Source organism: Martes martes, assembly GCF_963455335.1.
Source record: "Martes martes genome assembly, chromosome: 10".
Lineage (NCBI taxonomy): Eukaryota > Metazoa > Chordata > Mammalia > Carnivora > Mustelidae > Martes > Martes martes.
In genome coordinates, this window is record NC_137898.1 from 55,570,947 (window position 1) to 55,585,966 (window position 15,020).

Here is a 15,020-nt window from a genome sequence, read left to right on the forward strand (position 1 = left end):
CCCCTTGGGAGTGAGAGGATGCCAGGGTCCCTCAGGTCCTCTCTATTTACCTTTTCCCCACACTGAACATTGTCCAGAAATAATAAATGAGCAGGGAATTGATCTGTCCACATCTCTTGCTTTCCCCTCTACTTATTTCTTTGTTTGGTGTGTCTGCCCTTTCTGCAGACTTTCTGGCTGTCTGTCAACACTACTTTTCTTCTTTCTGTGGCCCGATCCCATGATTAGGTGAGTGCTGGCTGTTTGAGGGGTGTGGCCTGAACCAGAATTTGGACGGAAGGTGGGGGTGTGTGAACACTCAGGGCTCAGTCTCCAGGAGCCATGCACTGTGACTGTTACTACTTTTCTGGAACGATTCTCATGTAGAAGCCCAGGTCATGGTCACCAGACTTGCACAGATGCTCCATCAAATGAATGGCAAAAGATTTGAAGAGATACACAATTATACACCTGGGTTAAGCATGGTCAAAGTAACTGTTGTCTGCAAAGGTCTGGGTCACACATGTGAGAAGGACCCACTGCCCTGAACTGAAGAATGGGACTAAGTGTGCTGGTGTGTGGGTGTGTGTCCAAGCTACTCCTGTTGGCTTGGATGCATCTTTCTGTTCTCTTCTTCACTGTGTGGTCTGATTGCCAAGGCTGATATAGATTATATCAAATGTGATCTCTAGAGAGAAGTATGACAGCCCATGCTCACTTTGGGCCAGACACTGCTGCTTTGCAATCTAGGCTAAACATCCCATTTTTTTTTTTTTTTTATTGAAAAAGGTGGCCACCTTCTGAACTCTGGATGTGTTCCTTGGGCCCAGGATTTAAATAACGGAGACACTGTACAGGAGGCTTTCTGTGGCTTCAAGAAGTGTTTTTACATATAGATAAGGGAAGGTCAGAGAGAAAAGAAGAGAACATTAGGCTTCTGTTTTTCCAAAAGCAGAAGAGTGGAGAGTGTTAAGTGTCAGTCTGGCAGATGCGGGTCTGGTGAACTGATATAAGAATGAGTAAAAATGTGGGGGTCTGCAGGAGGCTGAGCGTGAGCTTTGTCTGGACTTAGAGGTGCAGGAACATGAGCATCACAAGCTTCCTGTCAGTGCTGCTCCAAGGAGAGCTGAGCCTTGTTGTATGGTTGGTGAAGTGTAGCTTATGAATAACTTTCCGTGCAAACACATTGCTGGAGAAGGACGAAGGCAAGGGAACTTGGTCTTTAAAAGAGCAACACTCCAAGTAAAAATTCTGGGAATTTACACAAGAAATGACAGTACCAAAATCCAACCATGAAATATGTTGTTTCTATTTTTCTCGGCATGCGTGCTTGTGTTTGTATGATGTGTATAGTGTGTGTATGTGCATGTGTGGTGTGTGCATGTGTGTGGTGTGTGTGTGTGTGTTGCTCACGTGTGTGTTTTGTAGGAGTATGGGCTGGTGATTCTATTATGGTAAAATGTATGAGAGAATATAAATACAGATAAAAAAAAGTTTGAGATTGTAAATAAGAAAGTGCATGCGTATCTGAGAGAATAAGGGGTCTATCCAATAGAATACGGGTTTGGGAGGAAAGAGTCCTTTTGGACAGAAATCTTGACTAGGAGTGTTATTAAGTCAAAATGTTAGGATGGTATACAGTTGTATAGTGCATAGGGTACTAGAAAATTATTTTTTGGGGGGTGTGGGAGGAGCAGGGACTCATAAACCTCACGTATATGGAACTTTTCTAATTTTTATTGAAATTCCACATATTATCCAGCATAAAGTAGGACCTCAGCCTGTATTGTTGAATCGACCAAATTTTTGGATGTTTACCTCATCCAAAGTGTGTTTACCTCACAGATGTAAGAGTTGTAGTCATCTGGGAGCCTTGAAAGAGCCAGTATGTATCCTGGAGCCAATTTTGATATCCCACACAAGAGAACAAGCAGATCCTATCAAGATCTTGTCAAGACTAAGCAGCCAGTAATGTCTATAAAGTCGCAGAATTATTACCACCATGCAAAAGGATACACTGTAATTTTTACCTTGTGTCAGAGGTATACTATATGCTGAGAAGAGTGAAGGCAGCCAGTCAGGAAGGCTGCCTGGAAAAGTTGTGTAAATCAGCAGAGGTGGCCAGAGGAAGGAACATATTCTCGTGGGGCAGAATGACTCTGCCTTTCAGTGTATCTGAGACAATCCTGGTTTATGCAAGTTACCTGCAGCTGTGTTGATACCAGCCTGTATTTATTTCAGAGGGGCTCTACTGTAGATAACTGATATGGTATCCTTATGTTTAGGAGTTGATAATGATGAATAGTTGGAGGTGAGAGTGACTCAAGTGATCCTAACTCTTATCTTCTCCTACCCTCTGTCCTCAGGCCCTGGGACTTGTGCCATCGTGTTCTACCATGATCATTTTCAACCTGAGCAATTATAACCCAGGCCCCTTCATTCTGGTGGGGATCCCAGGCCTGGAGCAATGCCACGTGTGGATTGGGATTCCTTTCTGTATCATCTATATCGTGGCCCTTGTGGGAAACTGCACCCTTCTCTACCTCATCGTGGTGGAGCGTAGCCTCCATGAACCCATGTTCTTCTTTCTCTCCATGCTTGCTATGACTGACCTTGTCCTGTCCACAGCTGGTGTTCCCAAAACACTCAGTATCTTTTGGCTTGGGGCTCGAGAAATCACATTTCCAGGGTGTCTTACACAAATGTTCTTCCACCACTATAGCTTTGTCCTAGATTCAGCCATCTTGATGGCCATGGCATTTGATCGTTATGTGGCTATCTGCTCCCCCCTGAGATACACCACTATTCTGACCCCCAAGACCATCATCAAGATTGCAGTGGGCATCTCCTTTCGAAGCTTCTGCATCATCCTGCCAGTTGTATTCTTGCTCACACGCCTGCCTTTCTGCAGGACACGCATCATCCCACACACATACTGTGAGCACATAGGTGTTGCCCGGCTCGCCTGTGCTGACATCTCCATCAACATCTGGTATGGCTTTTGTGTTCCCATCATGACGGTCATCTCAGATGTGATTCTCATTGCTGTCTCCTACACCCTCATCCTCTGTGCGGTCTTCCGTCTCCCCTCCCGGGATGCCCGCCAGAAGGCCCTTGGCACCTGTGGGTCCCATGTCTGTGTCATCCTCATGTTCTATACACCTGCCTTTTTCTCCATCCTTGCCCATCGCTTTGGACACAATGTCTCCCGCACCTTCCACATCATGTTTGCCAACCTCTATGTTGTTATCCCGCCTGCGCTCAACCCCATTGTCTATGGAGTGAAGACTAAGCAGATCAGAGATAGGTTCATACTTTTGTTTTCTACCAAAGGTTCAGAATGATGTTCCAATGTACTGTGGGAAAGCTAACAACATTTTTTCGAGTATATTAATGTAGCAGGAATGAGAAAAAAACCAATTCTATGTATGGTGAGACTGCTTACAGGTGCTTTTGCATACCAGGAAAATGGTATGAGCTGTATGAGGGAGATGTTCTATGTATAAAAAATTCCTCGATGACCTGTCTGTTGGGATATGCAAGAGCACAGGTTAAGACCAGGAAAAAGAGGCAGAAACATAGAGTTTACTTACTTTAAAAGGACAAAGCAATACAAATTTAGAAATTAAGATATGCAACTATGGAGAGAAAAATGTGTTAAGGCAGAAACCCTGAAGAAGAGAGACTAAAAGTGAAAATATTAATGAATAGTGCATTATTAAGGGGGTTTGTAGAAGGACTGAGGAAATTTACAATAATATTCAATATTTATTCATGGTGTATGTCTGCAGCTTCCATTCAATGCCCCCAACACATGAAGTCCTTCAGTTAAGTGCTATGAGCAGTGAGGTCTACCACCAGTGCCGCATTGAGGAGGAGGGAAATTAAGAAATTAAGATTTCTCAGTGTCAGCATTGATAGCTGGATGGTTGGTGGAGGAGCATAGCTTCTTGACTCCAAGACACGCTGAGGAAGGGAGCTGCAGAGATAGTGTCAGGAGATGTCGAGCCAGTTCACTGGGACAGTAAAGTAGACATTTAACTCCACTGGATGGAGGTTGTGGGGCTCTTAGCTATGAGTGTGTTTCCTGAGCTGGAGAGAGAATCTATTATCAGACACATCAATGCAGCACAGGGGGGATCAACAGAGGAACTCTAGAGGAAAGTAACACATGCGTGGTAAGATAGATCTAATTGCACAAAAATTTCACTAGAGGCGACAGTATATATCATATTCAAAGCAAGATCTAGAGTTCTTACAATAATCCTTGTTTTTTTCGTTATTCATTGATTTGGAATTATCTGTTGAGTATCCACTGTATTGTTACAAGGTTCTAAGCATTCAGGCTATGACAGTTAATAATGGAGAGACTCTGTCCCGCTTTTAGGGAGCTTATAATCTCTGGAGAGTGACACACAAGGGGCAGAAGAGAACCAACTCTTTGCTTTCAAAGAGAATGTAACTGATAGAAAAATGAAGTGAATACAGTGATGCATCACGCATGGGCGATGAGGACAGTGGCAGAGACAACAGCACAGGCAAAGGACCTGGGGCTGGGAACAGCATGACATGACTGTGAGCAGAAGGGAGGCCAGTGTTTCTAGAGCACAGTGAGGTGGCGATAGCAGAGAAGGGAGTAGGAGGAGCACGGCCAGGTCCCATGGGACTGGAATTATTCAAACTTCTTTCTAGGAGGAAGCAATTGACCCTGCAGAATAAACGTGATTTTTCCAAAGCACACAGCAAGGCAGTTAAATAAATGCAGAGCTAAATGGAATCATACAACCCACATCATATCTATTATTGTATCCAAAGGCATAAAATATAAGTATTACTAGAATAAACACAGGAAACGAAGGAAAGACTTGCACAAATGTGCATCCTGTTTCTTGAAAGTGTTCATAGTGACGTTTACTGAGCATTTATGTTATGTAGTGAAAGTTTGTCATTCTGCAATTATAATTAAATAAAAAGCTATGAGTGGAATAGTGAAAGCCTCATAGTAAAAGCCTATATATACTTCTGAAGTAATGCCTTGCCTTGTATATCATATTTAAAATTTTAATGTATCAAATGAGCTTGCATGTTTTTTGTCATTTTATCTAACATAGTTTGTCTTGATGTGAATGGTACTTGCAGGCAATTATCATGATTAAGGCTTTTTTTTTTTTTTGGTTATTCTTTGCCTGGGTTTTGCATTTCTACTGTTAGTTTTAGAGTCATGTGTCTCCAAAAGGTCTATTAATAATGATGGAAGACATGAATTTAAAGGCCATCATTTAAGTACATCATTTTATCATTTTAAGGACATTTATTTGTATCTTTTATTTAAAATTAGGCAGTGGGGTCACCAGGGTGGCTCAGTTGGTTAAGTGTCTGACTCTTGGTTTCACCTGAGGTCATGATCTCATGGCTGTGGGATTGAGACCCATGTCAGGCTCTGTGGTCAGTGCAGAGTTTGATTCAGATTCTTTCTCCCTCTCTTGCTCCCTCTCACTCACTCTTCCTCAAGTAAATAAATAGAATAAGAAAAAAAAATTAAAACAATAAAATTAGACAAGCAATGCTCTGTGTTCATTGTTTACCTTCCATACTTTGGTAGTCTCTTCCAACAGTTTATCCTATACATTTACATTAAATTCAAATGATCTTTCAGTAAAAGAAATGGATCTAGAATCCTTTAATTTCCTCCATGTGGATTTTGTTTAATGGAAAAGAATATCTAAAACATTCTATTAAATTTGTCTGTGGTTCAGTGATGAATTTTTGCAGAGGCCTACCATACAACTGTTCATTTTATTGATGACATTGTGATTTTATGGCTGACGTCATAACATTTTATAGAAACTCTGAAATTTTATGGAAATTTCCAAATTTCTAACTTGTTTATTTACCTCTAAAATTCATCCACTAGTGAAAAATATATGGCATATATATGGCATGAGATTATTAAACATATTAAGGATACCAAAGATAGTCGATAAGAAAATCTGACTGCTCCATCATTCCATTAAGAGGTGAGACCATGGGGTGCCTGGGTAGCTCAGTCAATCGAGGGTCTGCCTTCAGCTCAGAGTCCTGGAATTGAGTCTCCCATCGGGGCCCCTGCTCAGCAGGGAGTCTGCTTCTCCCTATGCCCCTCTAGCTGCTTACGTTCTCTCTCTCAATAAAATAAATAAAATTTAAAATTTAAAGAGTTTAAAGAGAAAAAAGGGGGCAGAGAACAAAATAGTTTTTAATTTTTCACAAACACTAAAATTTCAGTCCATGGTTCACACATCTCAGTAGAATTTTCCCCACAATAACAATTAATCTCCATTAGGCAGTCCTTTTTATTTTTGATCAGTTTCTGTCCTATCACACAACAAAGAGAGTTATCTGAAATGTAACACATTAACTTTAATGCAATTCCAAATTCTTTCCTGTAGCACTCACCACGTTATTCACTTTAGCTGACTTATTTTTCCTAACAAGTATTCCAATGTGAGCTCCATAATCTCATTGGCTGCTACAGTGTTTATCAGTTCCTATCACTGCTCCCTCAGAACATACTTCTACTCCAAATTTAGAACTTAGACCACATGTGTTGATATTGTAACCTCCACAGTTTTATAACAGTTCAGAGATGGTTGGGTTTGTCAGCAACTTTTGAAAGACTAGTTCTTCTTCATAACACTGCCATATTGATATCACACATACAAAAATAATTTTCATGCTAGCAATATCTGTACATTCATCAATTAGAAATGAAATAGAATTTTCCAGCTTTAATTTATTGGTTTAATTTGTTCTGGGAGTTGGCTTCTTTATCCCTAACTACTCCCTTGTACATGTGATGTGATGTGGTCATTGTAAAACGGGCAGCCTGTCTAGTCAAGAACTCCCACAAACAGCAGTGCAGGATGGATTCCCCACTTAGAACTCGTAGGAGTAAACAGTCATGTTTGCAGAGTGGACTTGCTGTTTCTGTCTCTGGGCCGTATCTCAGCAACTGCTCTCACACCCTCCAGTTCCAGTGTATCCACACACACACTCCAGAAGGGAAAGGCCGGACATGTGAAGAGGTTATTGGACAGTTGTAGAATATTAAAACAAAGGATAACAATATTATAAAGATTTTGTTGTTTTTTGTAAAATGTAAGTTTGTTCTGTGACAGTGTAAACACAAAACAATTCTTTCAAACGAGGTAAAAAATCAAATACAAACTGTAGAGGACATATTTTGAAATATCTGGTATTACCACATCCTCTTATATCCCAATAAGTGGGATCCAGGGCATTTTCGAGAAAGGGGAGAGTTGTGAAACTAAATGTCCACTATGACAGTCCACCTGGTACTGCATGTGGGCCAGCAGGCATCTCAGAGAGCCAGAATTTGTCCTCAAGCTGACTCTGCAAGCCACACAACCTTGAATAATGTTGTGTTGCTCTCCAAGCTCAGGCGCCATGCTGGTGCTCCATGTCTTCATGGGGATGCTGCTCTAGTCTTCACACCACCTCTCTGGGAATGTCCACAAATCGGCACTGTAGAAAGGAAAAAAAAAAAAAAAACACAAAACCTGGTCAGAAGAATAAGACACTTGCTCCAGTGTGTGTAGTAGTGGAACCTATTCAACCCCATGTCTGCCCAATTCAACAGCCCAGGCTCTTCCCACCATGCTGCTTTGCCTGAATATCAGCCTAAGGGGCAGAAACAATGCTTACAGTGAGACTGTCCATGTCTAGGGGGCAACTGGGTTTGTTATTTGTGGAGCATGAAGCAAGTCTCCATCTGCGTGTGCTGTGCTCCTCCCAGGGGGTCTGCCGAGACCTCCCTGCTCTGTGTCTTCCTTTCCCAGGATCTGAGTATCTGAGTGCATCAGGCACAGAAACCTGGAGGGACCAGGAGAGTCAGTGGAGATGACTACAGACCTCTGCTAACCCCTCATTAGCAGTGCACAGCTGTGACTCACAGGTTCTCGATCCAACCAGGGACACAGGGTCCATGCCCCTGATGGCCAGAGAAGAGACACATAAATCCTTCCCTCTCATACCTGCTCTGCTGTAGGCCTGCCCCGGGAGCACCTTTGGAGTCCCCAGGTCACCGGTGCACTGACTGCTAAATGGACAAGCTTGAGCAGCAGGGACTGGAGCAGCCCTGGGTAGATGGAGGCTGAACGCCCCTTCCTCATCTTTCATCCCACCTCCGCAGCACAAGGTGAGAGCTCCTGGCCCACTGGCAGCAGGAATTCCTCAGCCAAGACCAGTCACACCCTAGACAGGGTCTGGGGGCTCCCGAAGAGCTCTCCCAGCTGTGCCTTACCTGGATTTATCTCATAGTGATCCCAGCATTGAAGGTCCTGCTAGTAGTGCCAATCCCCATGGGCATGCTTCAGAAAGCCTTTTTGTCATGCTAGAAAGAGGTAGCGTCACACTCTTTTATAGAGAACAATCTTGGGGTGCCAAGGAGAGCCTGTGTTGGAAGGCCAGTACGATTGCTTGGTTTGAGGACTGGGTCTGATGGGTCCACTCCCTTATCACTGTTTCTGGGTCAGAAAAACATGGAAGGTACAGATTGAGGACTAGGAGCAGGGATTAATGGACACCACCACCATGTTCTCTGTTTTATTTGGAGCAGTCTTGTATTCAACCTGCTTTTCTTGGCTCCATTGGCAAAGAAAGTTCCTAGTTTGATCTAATCGGATCTAATTTAAATCTTTCAGCCTTACTTTTAGCCATTTGGTTTTCCCAAACTCAAGACCATTCTGCTTTCAAATGTCATCAGTTTAAGTCTCTATCTCTTCTGTTTCTTTTTTTTCTTTTAAGATATATTACAGGATGATTGATCACATTATGAAATGAGAACTAAGGATGAAATCAAAAAGGTCACAATAGGACTAGTTTCAGGAATAGTACGAACGTTAAAATTATAATAACAAGAACAATTCTATTTAATATGCTTTGGGTATTGACTGTGTTTTAGGTAGAATTGATTGATTCATTATTCATTTTTCAACGTGTTTTTTTGATGAAAATATCATTTCATATTTCAAGTCATTTACTTTAGTTCAAAAAAGGCCTTTGAAGTGGCCTCCTCTTAACAATTACTGTGGAGAGCCGGTTCCACATGACCTTGGGTCATTTTCTGGGTTGGTTAAACTGATATGGGTGTATCTGGGGCTCTGGCTGTACCAGGTGAACTCAGAATCTTCCTACTCTACCATCTTGTCCAGAAGTTCCAGAATTACTTTACATATGTTATTTTACTTATCCTTACAAGATTTTCTTCATTCATTTATCCTCACAATATTCCTTTTCCCCAATTTAGGTAAAGGAAATCAAGGTATAGAGAAGCTGAGACTCCTATGCAAAGTCCCACAGCTGGTATGTGGCAGAACGAGGGTCTGAACCTAGAAAATGTGGCCTTGGAGCCCGCTCTAGATCCGAATCACTGTGCAGAGGGGAGTACATGGGAACAAGGAAAACTAGAACATTGTTCCTGACTTCCCTCTCACTCCCGCCTCCTCTACGGGGAGCATGGGGATCATGAATTCTGATTAAACCAAGGGCCAAAGTGCTCATTCGATTCCCTCCAAATCCTATGACAGAGCTGGGACTGAACACTTGCTGCCGCAGTTCTGTTCTTGGCTCTCCCTCTCTGCCTTCTTTCTGGGTCACTGCTTCCAGTTGCATGCAATGTTCCTTGCTCTGCTCTTCCCTGGAGGAAATACTTGTCCCTCAAGCCCCTTAGGCAGGACACCGTCTGTGAGCCCTCTGAGGAGGACGAAGCACTGTGAGAAGGATCAAGAGTGCAGGGAGAAGGAGAAATGGGCTCTGGCTTGGAACCTGTGGAGGAGGCAGCAGATGGAGGGAGGCGAGTCTCACTCTGTGGCTGGATCATGCAGGTCTGTGCACCCTCAGGGCCCCCTGTGACTCATGCCAGGAAAAAGGTGTGCATGTGTGAATGGAGTCAGAAGGAGGACCCCCTCACAGAGTGGGCATGGAAACCCACGTCAGATGAGCTGTGTGAGTGGCAGAGGAGCTTTTCCTGCCCAGAAGAAAGTTGCTGTTGAGTGAGAAACAAGGCAGGACTTCCAGGAGAGGAAACAATCCTGGACTGGGAAGATGAGAGGCTTTAGCTGTGTCCCTCTATTGAGTCCACGTTGCTTATATTCCCTGAATTATTGGATGCAGTATGGATCAAAAGTTTAGTGATGATATGTGAGGGAGTTTGATTTTATTGTTGAAAAATTACATTTGAGTGCCTATGAGATCCATACGAGGATATCCAGAAAGGAGTTGAAAGTATGTGTCTTGTAAGTTGTAAGGGAGACGTAAAACACATATAGCTATTAATTGGGATCTTAGGTGTTGATGATCTAAATCAAAAAAAGTGTGAAGAGAAGAATAGGGGGCTTCGAAGCAGAGCCTTGAGGAACCCCAGGCCATAAGATACATAGAATAGGAAGAACAGGTGAAAGGTGATATGAGATGTTAGTGAGGTTGAAGAAAATCCCAAAGCGTTGTGATAAGACATTGACAGGATGTTTCAAGATGGGGGGTGGAGGGTAGTGAATAATGTCAGATACTGGTTGAAAGTTCAGCCAGGACTCAGATGGGACATGGACTTCATTAGTAATGTTAGCAAAAACTGCTTTGGTGGAAAGGTGAGGACAGAAATGAGATTAGCATGGGTTAAAGTGTAAGTAGCACATGAGAAGCATGTACGTGGTGTAGAGAACTATGTATCTAGCTCTGGTGAGAGAATATAATTGTTTCTGTGTAATTTAGACTAGAAAATATTTGAGCCATTCTAATCGTTTAAATGTTGAAAGAGTACAAAATTTAAAAGCATAGATTGAAGACCAAGACAAGAATGTGAATGAATGGTAATGAATACTGGGAAGATTTGAGAGAGAGAGAATGGGTTGGTTTTGGGGCCAGGATACAAAAGGGATATTTCCCCCAATTATAACCAGAAAAAAAAAAAGCAGAATACATATATATGTGTGTCTATGTGTATATACATATACATGTAGATGTGATGGCTGTGTTACATGATTTCATATCCAATGTCTTCAAATTTCTGTGTTAAGTAAAATGAAGGATTATCTATTGAGAAAAAGGGAGTTGGGGTTGGCGGATATGATTGGAGAAAAGCAAGAAAAAAGTTATCCAGGCACATTGAGCTGCAAAGATCATGTTGTTAAGTCATTGGGCAGTATTGTGGTTAAACTTAAGATTAATGATCATGAAATTATGGAAACACAAATTTACCTAGTTAAGTGCCTTCCATCTTGATCTGAAGGACTTATAGGTTGGTGAATCTAGGAGTTGAGTTTTGCAAACATACGTTATGGGAGGTCAGTGGAGCAAGGACAAGCAAAATATGCATAAGAGAGTGGTTGACATGATGAATCAGAATTGAACCTAGAAAAGAGGAATGCAATGACACCAGGGTAGTGAATGAAAAGTCGTGAAAAAGTGAATACCCTGGAGAGCTCAAGGTTGCTGAAGAACAAATTAGTCATCACTGAACCCTGAGCAGATACACAGTTAGCATGTGTAAATGTGCGATTAATGAGGCCAGAGAATTCTAAGTTACAGTTCTTCAAGACAGAGTCCTAGAATTGGGTACCTGACCTTTGAGGAACAAAATGAAGCCATTCGAGATGATGTTATCAGGGGCATCTGGGTGGCTCAGTGGGTGAAGCCTCTGCCTTCGGCTCAGGTCATGATCTCAGGGTCCTGGGATTGAGCCCTGCATTGGGCTCTCTGCTCAGCAGGGAGCCTGCTTCCCCCTTTCTCTCTGTCTGCCTCTCTGCCTGCTTGTGATCTCTCTCTCTCTCTCTCTCTCTCTCTCTCTGTCAAATAAATAAATAAATAATCTTTTTAAAAAAGATGATGTTATCATACTTCGAGGGAAAAGTTTGGGGTAGGTGTCTGACAAGGATGTTAAACCTGTTGTGAAATGATTAGCATAGTATGTCTAGTTATACATATCACTATGCAGAGTTCCAATTTTTTTGAGTGTTGAGAATTTTAAAGATCTAGTCTTTTAGCAAGTTTCAAAAACACAATATATTATTATTAACCTGAGTCGCCATGCTGTAATTCCTTTCCCAGGACTCATTTATTTATTTTATAACTGGAATTTTGTACATTCGACCAACCTTACCCATTTCACTAAGCCCCTCCTCCACCTCTGTCAATCACCAACTTGTTCTCTGCATCAGCGTCCATGTGTTCATGTTGTCATTGCGTTTGTGGTTGTAGATTGCACACACAGCAAATTTCTGTAGTTTCATAAGGGATTTGTCTGTGTTTTCTTCATGTGACTTGATTTTATATCTTCTGCTCTACAGATATCATGTATCTGCCATTTGCCATACACTCTATAGAGAATTTCCTTTATCACATGAGAGTCTATGAACATACTCCCCAGGCTTTATTCCCAGCTCTCACATTTGCTTGTCATGTGGCCTTTGGCAGGTCACTTAACTTCTCTGGGCCTCTGTTTCTGTATCTTCGAAATGTAGACAACATTATTACCTGTCTTGTAGGGTTTTTAAGAGGATTCTAGAAGTGATTTCATTTAAAGAGTTTTAGACTTGTATAGTGTCCTGAAGGTTTCCAAAAATATTAGTTTCGTTTTAGGGGTTGCTTGTTTCCTTTTAACTTGGCCTGGGATTTAGAATGCATCAATTCCATATTTCTTCCACTAGAGGGCCTCCTGTAATAATCAACGGCGCACTTTAATATTCCCCATTCAGTGCTAAGAGGGGGCTGTAGGCTGAGTGCATATCCATTTTCCATATTGTTCTCCAAGGTGAGGCACCGAACATCAATCTCAAAGAACATTCTGGTCTGCAAATCCCACATATGTTAGTGTGCTGGACATACTGCTGTTTTCCATACTGACTCCCCTATATCCCAGGCCTCTTCTCAGTGCTTGGCATCTAACAGTGTGTCGTCCCCCGAGAAATCCCCTGGCATGGCACGACAGCTTAAAGGAGGATTAGCTGTGGACTGGAATGATCTTGGCTGTGTCCGTTATGCAAGATGAGATCTCGGGTAAGGTTATGTCACAGTGTTAGATTCTATAGCAAAACAATAAGAAATAAATGAGGAGGATGAAAATACTTACCTCAGAAAGTTATTCTAAGTGAGATGATACTGTGTAAAGCCTAGCCTCTAGTAGGAATCTGTCATTGTTAATTATCTCCTTATTTTCCCATCGTACCCCACTTTTCTTAGTTTCTTTCTCTGTACATGGTTAGATTGTGGTTTTCTCTACTCACATCAGTATAGCAAGGAATTACATTGGTCTAAGGGATAGTTATCTCTAAAGTGGAAATAACATTTTGAACAGTATGAAGAAAATTCCAGAAACACTGAGTGACTACTACCAGAATATTGTGTCTAGGGAATCTTTCTTGAAGAAATGAGCATAGCTTTTACTAACACTAGGAGGTTCACTCTTAGCAGACAGGAAGGAGGAGAGCTGGCCGAAAGGAGATGGTGGAGGAAGATTTACCATACAATTTACTCAGGTTCATTATATACAATTTGTTTTTCAGATACAGAATCTATTACTCAGACCACACTGGCCATGTACAACCTGAGCAGCTACAACACAGAAGACTTCACCCTTTCGGGCATCCCTGGCCTTGAGCAGTACCACGCCTGGATCAGCATCCCCTTCTGTTTTATCTATCTCGTGGCCATTGTGGGCAACAGTATCCTTCTCTACCTCATTGCTGTGGAGCAGAGTCTTCATGCACCCATGTTCTTTTTCCTTTCCATGCTAGCCATGACAGACCTGATACTGTCTACCACATGTGTCCCCAAAACCCTTACCATCTTCTGGCTTGGTCCCCAGAAAATCAGTTTTCCTAGTTGTCTCACCCAGTTATTCTTTCTGCACTACAGCTTTGTCTTGGACTCAGCTATACTCCTGGCCATGGCATTTGATCGCTACGTGGCCATCTGCTTCCCCCTGAGATACACCACTATTCTGACGCCCAAGATGAGTATCAAAATTGTTGTGGGAATTTCCTTCAGAAGTTTCTGTGTTTTTGTTCCATGTGTTTTCCTTGTAAATCGTTTACCGTTCTGCAGGACACGCATCATCCCACACACATACTGTGAGCATATAGGTGTTGCCCGGCTCGCCTGTGCTGACATCTCCATCAACATCTGGTATGGCTTTTGTGTTCCCATCATGACGGTCATCTCAGATGTGATTCTCATTGCTGTCTCCTACACCCTCATCCTCTGTGCGGTCTTCCGTCTCCCCTCCCGGGATGCCCGCCAGAAGGCCCTTGGCACCTGTGGGTCCCATGTCTGTGTCATCCTCATGTTCTATATACCAGCATTCTTCTCCATCCTTGCCCATCGTTTTGGGCATAATGTCCCTCGTACCTTTCACATCCTCTTTGCCAACCTCTATGTAGTCATCCCACCTGCACTCAATCCTATTGTCTATGGAGTAAAGACCAAGCAAATCCGGGACAAAGTCATTCTTTTGCTCTTTCCCCAGGGTTGCTAGTGATATAGGTCTAAAGTTTGAGTGGGTAGGGGCAAGTTCTTAGTGTATATTAGGTTAGAGAATGAATCTGTGGCCAAGGGTCCAGAAAAGGGACAGATGAAAAAGTTCCTTATTAATCAGAGCTATGCTTCTCCTTCTCTGTTATTTCAGGCAGAGAATCTAATCAGGTATTTCCATTGCAAAATAAATAAATAAATAAATGTGAGCATAGAAAATAGTATGTATGAGTATATTTGGTTACTCCAATTCATTTCTAGATAACATCGAACAAGGGTTGTGGCATGTCATAGGTGCATAAAGAATGTTTATCATATAAATGAATGGCAAATAATCATGACATGCAAGACAGCAGGCATTTACTTTGGACAAAGGATGAAGACAATCAGGAACCTAATGCTCATTTTTCACTCAATCTTGAGAAAGCCAAATGAGATGTGAGTGGCCAGAGTCCCCTAAGAATTAAACATAAAGATAATCCTAACTTCCTGTGGTCAATGAGAAGGAGAAATAG

The 15,020-nt window shown here is 42.2% G+C and overlaps 2 protein-coding genes across 2 annotated transcripts; both read left to right on the plus strand.

The window, feature by feature from the left end:
- Window positions 1-2,293: 2,293 nt before the first annotated feature.
- LOC308350143 (olfactory receptor 52H1-like) lies at window positions 2,294-3,323 on the plus strand (the record flags this gene model as incomplete). Its single annotated transcript, XM_080815146.1, has 1 exon — window positions 2,294-3,323. Exon 1 carries the CDS (start codon window positions 2,376-2,378, stop codon window positions 3,321-3,323), a length of 948 nt encoding a protein of 315 aa, XP_080671272.1. The 5' UTR covers window positions 2,294-2,375.
- A 10,247-nt stretch (window positions 3,324-13,570) lies between these two features.
- Window positions 13,571-14,509, plus strand: LOC308350855 (olfactory receptor 52H1-like; the record flags this gene model as incomplete). Its single annotated transcript, XM_080816322.1, has 1 exon — window positions 13,571-14,509. One exon carries the CDS (start codon window positions 13,571-13,573, stop codon window positions 14,507-14,509), a length of 939 nt encoding a protein of 312 aa, XP_080672448.1.
- Between the last annotated feature and the right edge of the window lie 511 nt (window positions 14,510-15,020).